This window comes from Arachis ipaensis, chromosome B05 (genome assembly GCF_000816755.2).
Source record: "Arachis ipaensis cultivar K30076 chromosome B05, Araip1.1, whole genome shotgun sequence".
Taxonomy (NCBI): domain Eukaryota; kingdom Viridiplantae; phylum Streptophyta; class Magnoliopsida; order Fabales; family Fabaceae; genus Arachis; species Arachis ipaensis.
Window position 1 is genome coordinate 135,579,212 of NC_029789.2, and position 15,816 is coordinate 135,595,027.

At 34.5% G+C, this 15,816-nt stretch overlaps 2 protein-coding genes across 2 annotated transcripts; both read right to left on the reverse strand.

Moving 5' to 3' along the window:
- LOC107644322 (lysine-specific histone demethylase 1 homolog 1) lies at positions 7,095-9,928 on the reverse strand. The gene has a single exon (XM_016348162.2). The coding sequence runs from the start codon at positions 9,746-9,748 to the stop codon at positions 7,346-7,348; it is 2,403 nt and encodes an 800-aa protein (XP_016203648.1). The 5' UTR covers positions 9,749-9,928; the 3' UTR covers positions 7,095-7,345.
- Positions 10,951-15,816, reverse strand: LOC107644323 (aspartyl protease APCB1). Its single transcript, XM_016348163.2, has 9 exons — positions 15,121-15,816; positions 14,472-14,589; positions 14,017-14,249; positions 13,676-13,906; positions 13,068-13,218; positions 12,883-12,968; positions 12,486-12,600; positions 12,330-12,402; positions 10,951-11,296 (listed from the first exon to the last, which is right to left on the reverse strand). Exons 1-9 carry the CDS (start codon positions 15,708-15,710, stop codon positions 11,166-11,168), a joined length of 1,728 nt encoding a protein of 575 aa, XP_016203649.1. The 5' UTR covers positions 15,711-15,816; the 3' UTR covers positions 10,951-11,165.

The window sequence follows — 15,816 nt, forward strand, 5'->3', positions numbered from 1 at the left end:
TGTAATCCAATCGATTGAAATTTCAAAATCGCTATATATTAAACCCAAACCATGCGTATTGAATTAGAAGTCTGTTGTAATCGCTATATATTGTAATCCAATCGATTGTAATACGCATGGTTTGGGTTTAATATATAGCGATTTTGAAATTTCAATCGATTGGATTACAATACCAATCGATTGAAAGCTGAAAAAAACACATTTAGGACACTTTCCAATCGATTGAAGTTTCAAACCAATCGATTGAATTAGAAGTTACGTGCAAAGTTCAATCGATTTTTAGCCGTAACTAATCGATTGAATATTGAGACCAATCGATTGTTTAGCCGTGACCAATCGATTGAATTACATAAATTTCACATTTAATTCATTGTTCAATCGATTGGTTACTTTCACCAATCGATTGATTTATGCAAAACCATGCTTACCAGCAATATACAATCGATTGTTTAGTGATAAACTGAAATCCAATCGATTGGGTTCAATTTCAATCGATTGGTTTGATAGTTCAATCGATTGGATTTCAGCGAAACACGATTTCATGACTCCTCAAGAACGTCTCGGATCGAATGTAATATTTTAAGAAAATTGGGATCCATGGATGATCTAATTGTTGTTGTTTTTGTATTTGATTGTTAATGAACATGATAAATTTATGATAAATTAATTATTTATAAAATAAAAAATCGTTTTTATAATTATATAAAATATATAGAGTCAATTTATAATTGAAATTAGTTAAAGGACTATGTAACAGTTGTTAAAAAATCTTAAAAAACATGTTTTTTACTTGGACCACTAAGTGGTCCAAAGGTTCCTGGACCACCGAATCCTGAGCCTTAATAAAAGTCATTATATTTTAAGCTCATTTTTCAAAAGAACTTATTTAAGAAGTTTAGGCTCAGGATTCGGTGGTCCCAGAACGTTTGGACCATTAAATGGTCCCATAACAAAACATGTTTTTTAAGTTTTTTTAATAACTGCTAAATAGTTCTTTTTTAAATTTAATTACAAATTAACCCCATATATTTTATTTAATTATAAAAATGATTTTTAATTTTATAAATAATTATTTTAACATAAATCTATCATGTTTATTAACAATCAAGAACAAAAACAATAACGAATTAGATCTTCCATTGATCCTAATAAATTTTTTGGCTATTCCATTCAATTAAAAGATTAAATTTGATCTGTCACGTTCGTGAGGAATCATAAAACCGTGTTTCCTTGAAAACCAATCGATTGGACTATCAAACCAATCGATTGAATTATAACTTAATCGATTGGATTACAGTTTACCACTAAACAATCGATTAAAAATTGCTGGGCAGCATGGTTTTCGCAAAAATCAATTGGTTGGTTATATTACCCAATCGATTGAACGATAACTAAAAATGTGTGTTTCTTACAATCCAATCGATTGTTTAGAATTTTCAATCGATTGAATGCTTCAAAACAACCTGGGTCTTACAATTCAATCGATTGCTTTTGATACCCAATCGATTGAATTCATGAAAACAATATGGAAATGCCAAATTCAATCAATTGAAGTGTGCTAATAATTTAAAGTGAAAAATTATTCTTTGTACATTTAATTAAAAAAATTACCTTGTTTAAACTATAGTGTAAGTGGAGCCATTTTTATAATCTTACAATTGAGAGTGAGCAATTTTTTTAAGTGAAACAGTTACATCATTCTGTCATGGGTTAATGCAAAATTTACAGAACGTGAGTACGTGATTGAGTATGTAGTTTTAGATTATAAAGATAGGGGTAAAATAGGAAAAAAATATTGGATACCAAACCCTCTGTATTCCCATTATATATTGTTATAGATAAGTATAGTTTCTTAAAATTTTGGGGTATCCAGGCCACTACTCATCCCCTCTAGGTCCGTCCCTGATTGCTAGCTAATTAATAATAAAAAATAATAACATCTATTTATTTTTAGTATTTTTTAATATCTGTAAATTAATAAAAGATAAAAAAATATTTTTTCATTACACAATCAATTTCACGAATAAAGTATCGAAACGAATAATTGCAAAATTAGAGATTCTATTCACTGACCTCGATTTTGTAATCAAAACGATGGTTTATTTTCTGAACACTACAATGAAAAACTTGATTGGACCTTTGCTGATTGCTGCAACGGTGATTAACGATGAAGAAATAGTGGATATTAAATAGACGGATAAAGAATTAAAAAAAAATTGGATATTGAGTAGATGGATGTTCCAAAGAAAAACAATGAAATTTTTTATAATAAAAAAAATGATACACGATTTCATTGGTGGGATTGAATAATTGGTGATGGATTATCCACCAATTTATAATATTAATATTAAAGAAAAGATAAGATTAGAGTATCTAAATCAAAATAAAACCGCAAAAATTGAAGATAGAATTTTAAAGATAAGATAGATGAATAACAAGATAATTTCTAAAAACGATAACAAGATTGAAATAGATTAACGATGAAGAAATAGTGGATATTAAATAGACGGATAAAGAATTAAAAAAAAATTGGATATTGAGTAGATGGATGTTCCAAAGAAAAACAATGAAATTTTTTATAATAAAAAAAATGATATACGATTTCAATGGTGGGATTGAATAATTGGTGATGGATTATTCACCAATTTATAATATTAATATTAAAGAAAAGATAAGATTAGAGTATCTAATTAAAATAAAACCGCAAAAATTGAAGATAGAATTTTAAAGATAAGATAGATGAATAACAAGATAATTTCTAAAAACGATAACAAGATTGAAATAGGCGTAGTACAAATTTCAATCGATTGAATTTGGCATGTCTATATTGTTTTCATGAATTCAATCGATTGGGTATCAAAAGCAATCGATTGAATTGTGAGACCTAGGTTGTTTTGAAGCATTCAATCGATTGAAAATTCTAAACAATCAATTGAATTGTACGAAACACACATTTTTAGTCATCGTTCAATCGATTGGGTAATATGACCAATCGATTGATTTTGCAAAAACCATGCTGCCCAGCAATTTTCAATCGATTGTTTAGTGGTAAACTGTAATCCAATCGATTGAGTAGTAATCCAATCGATTGAGTTATAATTCAATCAATTGGTTTGATAGTCCAATCAATTGGTTTTCAAGGAAACACGATTTTATGATTCCTCACGAATATGACGGATCAAATTTAATCTTTTAATCGATTGGAATAGCCAAAAAATTTATTAAGATCAACGGAAGATCTAATTCGTTATTGTTTTTGTTCTTGATTGTTAATAAACATGATAGATTTATAATAAAATAATTATTTATAAAATAAAAAATCGTTTTTATAATTAAATAAAATATATGGGGTTAATTTGTAAATAAATTTAAAAAAGGACTATTTAGTAGTTATTAAAAAAACTTAAAAATTATGTTTTGTTATGGGACCATTTAATGGTCCAAACGTTCTGGGACTACCAAATCCGGTGCCCGAAGTTTAGCCAAACTGGGCCTAAGGCTTGGTTTAATAAAACTTTTTGAAGAGGTATTTGTGCTTTTTAAAAGCTCAAGCTCCTCATTTTATATTTGGTAAATAAAAAAGATGATGTGCTTGTGTTTGTACTTGCAACTTTTAAAAGATTGGGGTACTTTTGAAAGCACCTAAGATAGAGCTTTTTAAAATTGGCTTGTACTTTTCAAAATTTAAAAATCTAATATCACCTTATATGTAAACTAATTTTTAAATTTAATGTTTGCATTTATGTCTATTATAGTATTTTTAAATTTTAAAAGCTATTTTACCAAATGCAATTGTTGTTACTTATATATATATTAAAAGTTATTTTTAATTTGATTTACCAAACATAAATGCTACAACTTTTAAAAAATTATCTTTTAAAAATTAGTTTTTATAAACTACTTTTGAAAAATAAAAGTTTTACGAAACTAAGCCTAAGTGACGTGGACATATTTTAATTAGACCATATTTGGTTCCTCCTCAAATATATAACCCTAAATCAATCCCAAATATTCAGAGTATATTCTTTTTCTTCTTCTTCATCATCTTCATTTTCATCTTGTTATGGACAAAATCAATTACAGTATAAAGCATATCATGAACAAACATCATTCGTTTTATATAGTAAAGTATTATTTTGGTTTTCAACGTTTAGGCTGAATCCTAATTTAGTCCTTAACGTTTGAAATAGGAAATCCTATTTCAATCCTAAAAATTTTCAAACGTTATATTTCAATTCCAAAAAAAATTTAAGTGGATTCAATGCTGTCAGACCATTAAATTTAATATAAATAATTCGCATATTAAAGAGCGAATAGCATTTGATTTTAGTATGTAAGTAAAATCAATTCATCAATGATCATTGATATAAAAAAAATTTTCTTTGATTTTGAAACAGTGATGATTGTTTGTTAGGATTTGGAGTTTTGTATAAAAAGAAAATTAAGGAGAAGAAGTATTATAAAAAGGTTTTAGTTATATTTTTCTAACACACGAAAGAATATATGACTTCACTAGTAACATTATTAACATTCACATCACTCATTCCGCTAACTATTAGTGTCAAATTTAACGGTAGGACCACATTGAACCTGTTTGAAATTTTTTGGGACAAAAATAAGACTTTTGAAATGTTAGGGACCAAATTAAAATTTGGCACAAACGTTGAAGACTAAAATAGTATTTTACCCTTCATATATTTCATGTAGTTCATTAATTACATAAATTAAAGAAGGAAAAACTACCAAAAGTACCCATGAAGTTTACGAACACTGACAAAAATACCCATAAACTAAGGAAATTAACGTTGTACCCATGAAAGATGGGTTCCATATGACAAAAGTATCCAAATCTTAATTTTTTGTTGATTTTTTAAAAAAATTCCTAAACTACCCTACACTCAACCTCAACTCACTTTTTCAACCTTTCATAACTCAATTTGCACCAACTCTTGCCATGGAATCCAAAACTACTCCTGCAACAAACCAGACCGAAATCAATGGTAGTGGTGGTGGTGGTAGAGAATCGGGTCTCAACCGATTCACTCATAAGTTTATAATCCATACCCAAACCAAATTAATCAAACACAAAAAAAATACTCAAAACATAAAAATTTTCAAATCCATTCATCCAATTTCAATTCACTTTAGCAAAACTAGAAATAGAAAAAGCCATCAACCATAAAAAATCAACAAATCTATTTATCCAATTTGAAATTTATTTCAGCAAAAATCAGAAGTAGAAGTAGCCATCAACTAGATCTTCTATAAATCAATCTCAGCCTTCATAAAAAATAGAAGCAGATTTAAAAAAAATATAGAACAATATCATTTTAGTAGTAACTAAATCAATTTCTGAAAAGAAGAAAAATAAAATAAAAATATTTAAAAAAAAAAGAAATACCTTTTTCTTCGCCGGCCGACTCTAACATCGTCAATGGCAGAACCTCCATCCACAGTGCCGCCTCCCTTTCTTCTCTGATTTCTCTTTACCGTCTGCATGCAAGAGTACCACGACCCCTCTCTCTTCTCAGGTGTGCGACGACGGTGTTCTCCTCGGCTGGGTCAGACGCGCCACGACGATGTTCTCCTCGTCTGCAACAGGCGCGCCACGGCAGCATTCTCCTCAGGTTGGGTCATAGGTGTGCGATGAAGGTGTTGTAGTCACCTTAATAGTGAGAGAGAGAAGCAGTGAGAGGGGAAGAGATTGGCGATAATGGAGTAGGTGGGTGGCGGACAGCAATGAGGAGGTAGGAGGAGAGTTTCTGTGACTCTGTGAGGATTTTTGAGGGATAAGTGAGGAGAGAGGAAGAAGAGAAGAGAGGGAGTGATGGTAGAATGGGGTTAGGGTGGGGTAGTTTAGGAATTTTATTAAAAAATCAACAAAAAATTAGGATTTGAATACTTTTGTCATACGGAACCCATCTTTCATGGGTACGGCGTTAATTTCCTTAGTTTATGGGTACTTTTGTAAGTGTTCGTAAACTTCATGGGTACTTTTGGTAGTTTTTCCATTAAAGAACAACAAACACTATTCACGCTTTACATAACATCACTATAAAGAACACTACCACTAGAAATAGAACCAAAACAACCAAATGGATAATCAATTTTTGACTCTTAACATCATCTTCCAATTTCTCAAGTCTCCAAGCAAAGTTTATCTTTAATTCATCAACTTGAGTAAGGTTTTGGTTTTCCAGCTTCATCATGTCCAATATCAGTCCGAACAAATAATTCACACCACTCTTTTTCACTTGTCTGAAATAAAAAAAAATTGCTGAAAAAAAGAGAGAACTAACAAATCAACAAGGAGAACTAACTTCTTCACTTATATTATAATTGAGACAACTAAATAAAAATTTGTTTGGATTCAAATCTGTTCCAAACCACCTCAAAACCAGATGACAGCCACAACCACATCCTTCTGACACCCACATTGACCTCCCACAGTTTTGTGTCCTCGTCCAGTACTCATTAGAAGGTGACTGATATAACTATCCACAACAGTGCTCCCACCTCCTATCATGGTTTCTCAACATTAGCTTATTGCAAATGATCTGAGTGCTTCAAAACATTTGGGATTGATATAGGGTTATACATTGGGGAGTGACCAAATTAAGTCCAATTAGAATGTATTCATGTCAACTAGTCATTGGGACAATCCAGTGTGGCAAGTTGGGACAATCCAGTGTGGCAAAAGATAGCCACATTAGTGACTCAGCACTGGAAAGGACCTATCTGGGGACCACTATGGTAAATGAGAGGGCGCTTTGGTTTGCTTCAGTGGATTACTACTCTGCTTTGTCCAATAAACACAATGTAATGATGTTAAAAACCAATTTGGGTGGATCAAGTGGTCAGCTCACTCGTTTGCTTAAGCAAATTTTGGAGGTTCGAATCCCGTGTATGCCACAACCCATTAGCCAACGGCAAACCCTTAAATAAAGCTCAGATTTGCAGCGGATTAATTCTTGACCTGCCGGATTAAGAGATGCCGTGGGAGGAAAAAAATGATGTTGAAAGTTGGAACTCACAAGTGCATAACTATGACTGTTAGATCAGAAATTCTGAACGCATAACCTTGAAGCATTTTATTTGGCACAAAGGAGCTAAATAGATTATATTATTTGAGAAATCTTGGTAACCAACTAGGAAATTAATATTTCTACATTCATATTTAATCATAAAGAAGCCACTACAGCCTTGTTCCTTGTGGAACATCAATGCTAAAAATGGGTAACAATGACGGGAAAAATGGTCAGAAACTATGTAGTTCTAACTTCTAACAGAAAATATCTGAGTTTAATAATACAGTTAACAATGAGCCTCTGTTCTCCATGATGCTCTAAGAATTCATGTGGTGAACCAGACCATTTTCTGCTTCAATAAGATTGGATCTCGATAATTTTATGCTGCCAATAATAGATTCAGCAGCACTAGTTAAGCCCTTCCTCCCAACCAAACTCACCCCAAAATTGTGGCTTAACATTCTCATCCTGTTTTCGTCTCCATCCACCTGACTCAACTCAACGGCTTGCTTCTTCGAAACCATGGCGTAAAGATAAAGATTGCCAGAGTCCATGACCGCTTCTCCAATTTTAACGCGTAGTAATGCAATAGAATCAAGATCATTTGGCTCTGGATTAAACAAAGCAGAGAAGCTCCCAAATTTGAGGTCAGGGTTCATAAACAATTTGTTCAATTCATCACTCTCTCTGGTGTTTCTTGTTCTGTCAACTGGCACCAAAGATCTTCTATTTGCAACCCTCAGAATGTTTGCAGCCTCTCTCATTCCGCTAAGAAATGCTCCGTGCATTGTCGCAGGATATTGTTTACTGGTCGCCTCACCGGCAAAGAACAGTCTCCCATCTCCAACACTCTCTGCAAGAATATCATAATCGTCTCCTGATGACCCAACAGCAACATAAGAATAAGATCCATAAGCAAAGTGATCCTTCCCCCACCGCGTACAGACTGCCTGAACAGGTTCTGGAACAACAATTCCCTTTGGGTTATATATATCCTTCAGAATGTCCAAAACCCTTCTCACAGACTCCACCGGTGACATCATCTCAAACCTAATTGCAGCATCCCCAGCAACAAGGGCAACGAGTAGTGGGCCTCCGGACACAGAAGAGTAGCTATAGAACAGAAAAAACTCACCCCTCATACTCAAGTCCTCAGTCAAATGACCAAACGTATCAATGTTCCCACCCCAGAAATTATATGGAAATAGAATAGCAACCTTGTTCAGCAACCCAAACCCTAACCTATGAATTGCATCTTTCTTTCTCTGAGGAAGCTCAGGGACAAACTCGATAGACCCCTTCTTAAGCACACCTAATGGCACAGTGCAAACCACCATGTCCCCCCGGAATTCCTGCCCGCTGGCATAAACAATCACCCCATCAGATCCATACTTAACACACTCCACAGTCCGCCCATAGAAAATTGGTAAATCCTCCGCAAGCGCCCTAACGAAAATCTCGTTCCCTCCGGGGATAAAACAGTGATCACCACCCATCTCATAAGGATCGTCCTGATCCCAATATGCCATGGACAAATTCGACATCAGAGTAGCATTAGCATACTCCAAATTAGCAAGGTGCCAATTCAACAGCATCCTCTCCTCCTGTTCCTCACAAACCTTATAAACACGCCGGAACGCCTCCAGCGCCGTCCCTAACGGCACATCAACCGACTTAACCTCCTCAATCATATCCTGCCTAAGCTTACAAACCCTCTCCAAAAGCTTATTAAATGAAACTTCAACCCTAGAATCAATATCAGAATCAACAGCCCTTCCATCAGGCATATACAAAGGGCAAAGATCCCTAACCTTATGAAGAGGCAAACCCAATTGCCTCGCCAAAACCCCAAGAGGGTTGCCATTGATTCCGGTAAGCACACTCCCACCGAAATCCGCTGCAGCCTCAACTCCATCACCCATCATCTTCTTTGTCTTCACGCGCCCACCAGGGCGCATCCTTCCCTCCAAAATCGCAACTTTAAACCCTAGAAACACCAATTGCCGCGCCGCAACCAAACCTGCGAACCCAGCACCAATCACAATTACCGTTCCTCTTTCGAAATCATCGAAAGGTTTCAACTTCGCTTCTTTAATCGGTGGCGCGATGCCGAAATTGATGTACCCGTGCTCGAGGAGGAACCGGTACGCGGAATCGACCAACCCTTTGTGCTCGGAACGGATAGATTGGAGGGCTCGATCGCGCGTGAGCCACACGTCGACGTTGGAGCGCCACCGTGCGAGGATGTGGTTTCGGACGACGATGTAGTTGGTCTGCTCGGAGCCGCCGACGGTGGAGACGACGTTGGCCTCGATCTCCTCCTCCGTCAGGGAGTCGACGGGGAAACCGACGGAGATGGCGATGAGGGCCTCGACATCGCAGTCTTTGGCAACATCGTTACGGCGGTTCCTGGCGGCGATGGAGGCGGCGCCGTTGATCTCAGTGAAAAATTTCTTACGACGGCGGCGCTTGCGGGGAGGACCGGGAGCCGCGGGGTTGGGGTCGGGTGGGGCGTGTTGGTGAGATGAAGAAGAATCTTCTGGGGATTCCAAAACGGCGGTTTCTGGTGTCGTTTCCTTTGGGAGGGAGGATGATTGGTCTTCCGAGGAGTTGTTGAGCTGTGGGGACAGTGCCACGTCGTTTTCCGGCGATATGGGTTCGGAGATGGGCGGTGGGGGCGGCGGTGATAGCTGTGGTGGAGGGTCCGCCGTCGTTTCCATTTTGGTTCCTCCCTCCCTGATGGACTTTGAATTTGTTTTATTCAATTTTTTCAAATATTCAGAGATTAATAGTAATTAGTATTGATATCCATATCCGCTAATAGAGACAGCTATTGTTGAAATGTTTTCGTTTTAAATGTTCGCAGTTTGTACTTTGCCTATAAAGGAAGTGGCGAAGTGCACTATTTGTGTGAACTTATGTATAAAAGGAATAAAAAAAGTCACTTTTTTTATAATGTTATTTATGGAATTTAAATATTTAATAATTCTTTGAATTTAATTTTAATATATTTATAATATAAAATATTTTATATAATTGTTTAATTATATCAATTTTATTAAATAATTCTATTTCTTTTTATATAAAAATGTTTTTACAAGTGTTTTGATGATGTATTATTAATTTATTACATCAAAAGACAAGTATTGCTTGGTACAGAATAGTTTAACTCTTCTACTTTATCAAAATTAATTTTAAATTAGAGGGGGTATTTTATGTTTTTGCTAACATGTGGTTAATATTTGAGAATAATTTGGATACACCTAAATTGATTGTACTAAGGATATATACTTGATGAGATGATAGCAAATACACTTTCACTTGTTAAAAAATTACTTAACGAAAAATCCTTAAATTTTTGTTCTCAAGTTAATCCAAATTACATTGTGTTTAAAGATACTGCTAGAGCGGGCCTTGCTTTTTTTTTTTTTTTAAGTTAATCATATCATTATTCATATATGAAATTCTCACCTCACTATGATAACCTAGGACCTTTCGTTAACCTGAAAGTTAAATTTTAGTAGTTGTATTTCTTCATTTTCTTTCATTTCAGTTCCATTCGTTTCCCTTCCAATTTATTCATTTTGACAATTTAATTATGATTTAATTATTCTACTTGTCCCTATAATTTCACAAAATTTTCAATTACATCTCTATATTTTTTTTTAATTGAGTCTTTGCACTAAATTTTTTTTTAATTAAGTTCCTACATTTTTTTTTCTTTTATTTAGGTCCCTATACCAATTCTTTTTTTTTAGTTGAGTCCCTATAAAATTAAACCAATTACTACTAAGAAGGACTTAATTGAAATGGTGCAGGGACCCAATTGAAAAAAAAAGTATAAGAATCTAATTAAAAATTTTACGAAACTATAAGACAGAGTAATTAAACCTTTAATTATTGCATGCATCATAGACTTAAATGGAGTACAAGATACCGAGTCATTGAGATAACCACTAATTTTAACCAAGTCTTGCTATAGTATAATAAGTTAATAACATGCCAGACTAGGTATTCATAATTCATGCACAAAATAATATTTAAACGTCTCTATATAAACAAATATTGTAACCATTTGTTTTTTCTTTCTGTACATAAACTGCCATGTAAGAGATCAAAAAAAGAAATCCGCAAGAACTATAGCATGCTATCAGTCAAGAGATTCTGATTCTTTCTGATTCTTCTTGGCATGCCACATTCTGCTCTCTCCCAACCAATTCTTTTATTCACATTGTCATACACAACCATATATCCTCTTAATGAAATGTCTGCAAGATTTAGATTTAATCATAATCAATGATTAAGTGTGTAAATTCCGATGAAATGCAAGACAGTGAGTTATGAAGGACAACCAAAGGACACAAATATGGGAATTTCTTTGGTGAATAGTAAGGTTTGTAACTAAATTTTTTACTGGAGGATGTCTTTATTATTTTAATATTTTTTCTATAATAAAAAAGCAATCTTCACTTTTCATTAAAAAACACTTTTTGCTATAGTATTATCCAAAATTACTCACTCTACAATATCTTTCGCATAAGAAATTTGTTACTTTAAAAAATCAATGTATTGAAGATAAAAAATGGCATGTGTATATAAAAAATCAGCCACAACTCAGCCATTATGTATTTGTGTATATTTACACGATTTTTTGTTTAAATATTGGCTGCCAATTGGTGTAATGCGTGATTATGATGCAGTTATGTGTTTTACTGTGATATTGGAGGCTAGGAGTAATCGCTCCCTGCGATTTGTACGCAACAGCAAGAAGACAAAAAGAATAGGAGAAAAGAAGAAAATGGGGCGGGCGACTAGAAGTATGGTAGGGGCGATTTGTGAGGGAGATAAAAAAATTTTAGCCTTAGCGGCTATAAGTCTCAAATTTTGTTATCTCCATCACAAATCACCCCACCATGCATTAAATCGCCCCCACCATACTTCTAATCGTCCCCACGGTACTTCTAATCGTCCCCTCTATTTTCTTCTTTTCTACTATTCTTTTTGTCTTCTTGCTGCAGTCTACAAATCGCGGGGAACGATTTCTGCTAGACTCCAATATCGCAGTAAAACACACAGCTGCATCATATTCACGCATTACACCAAATATCATCCAATATTAAAAAAAATTAACCATTTAGTAGCTGCCTTTTTGTATAAACATAGCATGGTTGATCTAAGATAAAACCAAATCTTCAAAGCAGCAAATATTGTGGAACCAAGGGAGGACAAAAAAATGTAGCAGGCAAAACTGCATCATAAATCTCAATTTGCTTTCAATAGTTTTCTTGAGGATGAGAATACCTCCAAGTATAATGGTGGATCCATCATGTACATTGCTACCATCAAGGATAGCCAAGCATACATTGCCTTTTTTCTGCATCAAAGGAGTTAAATTAGAAATTCTAGTAATAATAAAAATCAGTAGGGACAGAAAGTTGAAAAGGAAGAGTAAATTACACTAATAATCAAGTAACCCTCCGGAGGAATCTGAAACACCGTCCACAAAATCCACCACTTGCTTCCAAATCGAAGACTCAAGGTATTGAATACATTCTTGACATCTTTGACAGATCTGCATGCCCAATAACATGGATGTTAGAGCACGCTCTTAAGGTTGGTTAAAAAGATGCAAGAAAATAGTAGTAGACATGAAAACTCCTTTAAGTAAAATATATGCAAGAAAATAGAAAACATATCATGTATCTCAGAACATGAGCCATTAATAATAGCATTGCTACTTGAGTAATGACTTTACACACATCATGAGTCATATAAACGCAAACTTCAATTGGGTGACAATGTAAAAGTTTTATACAAAGTTGTTATTATCAACTAGTGTTTCAAAAATCATTACCTTATAGGGAAATTAGCTTGCCAGCAAATAGGCAAGGTCGTATCTGACTCGTCTTGAACGAGTCTCAATCCAGAAACTTCTTCAAGCTGCACCAAAATGAAAGATATTAACAAATATAAAATTCAATACAGGACTCAAGAAGAAATGCACAAGAGATGTTCCAGATGGTTAGAGTAAGAACTCACAGAAGCAACAAGATCCAAGTATGCAACTTTTGGAAAATACGTATAAGAACTGCCACTGTCAAAAATCACCTTTCCTCCTTTGCTGTTGCCATCAAAACTGAGGGGACTATACCCGTAATTCATCCCAAGAATCTCAGCTTGGTATAAATCTCTGTATAGATCGCATTCTACATTAGTTAATGACGAGTAAGAACAAACCTCTTAGAGTATGTTTCTGAGTTTTGATTTTGGAGGGAAAACAATAGAAGGGAAGAATTTAAAGTGTTAAACTAAAACTTTACACTTCAAACTTTTCCCTTCTCCACCTTTCCTTCAAAAATTGAAATGCAGAAACACACCCTAAAGAAACAAAAGCATAAAATAATAATTTAAAAAAATAAAGAGAGCACTGCGTTCCCATGGCTCTATGCCATGAATATTTTGCGGAAAAAAGAAAAAGTGCAAGTTCATCAAATAGAAACAATTACTATAAAACACCGGTTGATTTTTTACATTCTCCCAATTGGACTTAAAGTTTGCATTACAAGGCATACACTTTCTTCCCCAAATAAAAATGCAAACCAAGTTCATAATGGAAAGATGTGATCTGTTTAGAAAATTATACTCACGTATTGGCCATAGGAGCCCAAGTCATACCCCAATATGGCACAAAATCATCACCTAAGAACATGTATCCACCACCAACTCCATCCTTGCTTAGGCAATGACCAACCACATTCTTAATAAGCCCTTTACTCGCCAACTGGAATGGCAGGCTCACTTTCGCCCTGCTAAGTCCCATGATTCCATCTGTTTTTGCCAACGTATTCAGAAGTGAGCCATCTTGATCATATCCACACCTTAGATAACAAAGAGGTCGCAAAAATTAGATCAGCAACTTCGTAGAATATATTGTCGATTGTCTTAAAGAAAGGAAAAGGTCTCAAAAACAAAAAAAAAGGATTCATACCCAAAAACGAAATTTAACTTGGCTTTCGATCCATTAGTAGTCAAAAGATGAACATCGTCTCTAATGAGAACCCCCAAGGAGGAACTATGATCTGCATATTGGATCTCATAATCACACTGCTGCTGAAGACTTCCCTGATATTCATTCCTCTGATTTTTCTGTACTTCAAAGCAGATAGAGTCCACAGATGGAACTATGTTGGATCTTACCGGCTTGTACGGTACATGTGCTCCCTAAATCAATTATATCCTTTGAGTTTACACAGTTTTTTTAAGCAGAAATAACATGATCAGACTTGTACTATCCACATTGTACTTGACAACATAGCATTTAAATTAATAGATTTGAAAGTAAGTTCTTCAATGCACATAATCCGTCTATAATTTTATACATTCTTCTGAATGATGTGGATCGATACATATAATAATTATTCAGAATTCAACTTGTAAACCTACCTTTGCACAACTTCTGCATGGAGCATCACACTGTATCCAAGTTAAGTCACTCCCTGTATCCACATCAAGAAAATAACGTTTTGGAGGATTTCCTACTTGTAGATATGTGTAATACAACCTGAACAGAAGAACATGTTGCAAGGCTGTCATCATCATCAAAATCTACTAACATATACAGAAATCCACTGCCTCTAATGCAATATTGTAATTTTGGATTCCTACAAATTAGTACTATTTCCTAGTTTATCTGATGAAAAAAGAAAAGCCAATTTTGGGTCAAATTCACAACTATGTAAGCTAATGCAGAGAAAAACAAAAGTACCTATAAAGCAAAAAAATGTCCTTATTAATTAATAAAGCATCCAGCAAAAAGGGAAAACCTTAAAAGAAACCCCTTTTGCCCTTTTCAATCTTTTTAGCCAGAAATGATTTGCATGGCAACTTTCTTGTCCTTTTATCTGACAATTTTTTATGTTTTCTTATTTTTTATTGATCTCACATTTTAGAAGTTAAACAAAAGTAGAACGTATAACATTTTTCGTTCTTTTCTAAACGAGGATTCATCTGAACAAAGCAAGGTTTGAAGATTGACTTCAAAATCCAACAATCAATTCAGCAAAAGAAAAAAAAAATTGACTTTTTGGCATACCCATCTGGAAAAATGTTGCCACTGATTGGAAAAACAGAAGAAGAATCTGCAACTTTAGGATATACATCGGCTTTTCTTTGAGTCACAACAAAATTCTCTTTTTGCGTGTCAACAAAATTCCTCACTTTGAGTCTCAAATCCTTCTGACCATGAACCCCAATTTTAGGAAACAAAGGGAATAGAAAAGAGCTTGGGCCATCATCATGATCGTCGTTGTTCCTAAGACCACTCAGTTCCTGAAGTGTATTAGAAGAGAAGGAACCATACAGAAAAAGAGCAAATAGCAGGACACTAAAGAAAGTGAAGATCTTTGTTGGGGTTCCAAAGAAGAGCTTCCTGAAAGAGAATTGTAGCTCGGGACTTGATGATGGGTTAGAATGAAATCCATTATTGTTATCATGATCACTACTAGATTGAGAATTGTTGTGAAAATTTTGTTGTTGGGGTTGAGATTGAAGAGAAGGAGATTGCGATTGAGGTTCAGTGTAAGTAAAAGCAGTGATGGTTTTACCCAAAGAAGGGTTATCTGGTGGTGGAAGGGAGATTATAACAACACCTTTGATTTGTGGCGATTGATCATCGGAATCCATGGCTCTGTTCTCTGCAATGTTGGGGTAAGAGAGAAGAAGAAGAGCAGAGCATGGAAATAGTGTGCCACCAAATGGTCTAACATATGACTTGGGCTGAGTCAATTGT

What these genes read in the sequence shown, in the direction of transcription:
- LOC107644323 (XM_016348163.2), bottom strand. Translation starts at nt 15,710, where the DNA reads ATGGATTCCGATGATCAATCGCCACAAATCAAAGGTGTTGTTATAATC. An exon ending in TGGGCTCCTATGGCCAATAC is followed by an intron (nt 13,219 to 13,675) that starts GTGAGTATAATT and finishes CGATCTATACAG; the next exon opens with AGATTTATACCAAGCTGAGA. An exon ending in CAAGCTAATTTCCCTATAAG is followed by an intron (nt 12,601 to 12,882) that starts GTAATGATTTTT and finishes TTGGGCATGCAG; the next exon opens with ATCTGTCAAAGATGTCAAGA.
- LOC107644322 (XM_016348162.2), bottom strand. Translation starts at nt 9,748, where the DNA reads ATGGAAACGACGGCGGACCCTCCACCACAGCTATCACCGCCGCCCCCA.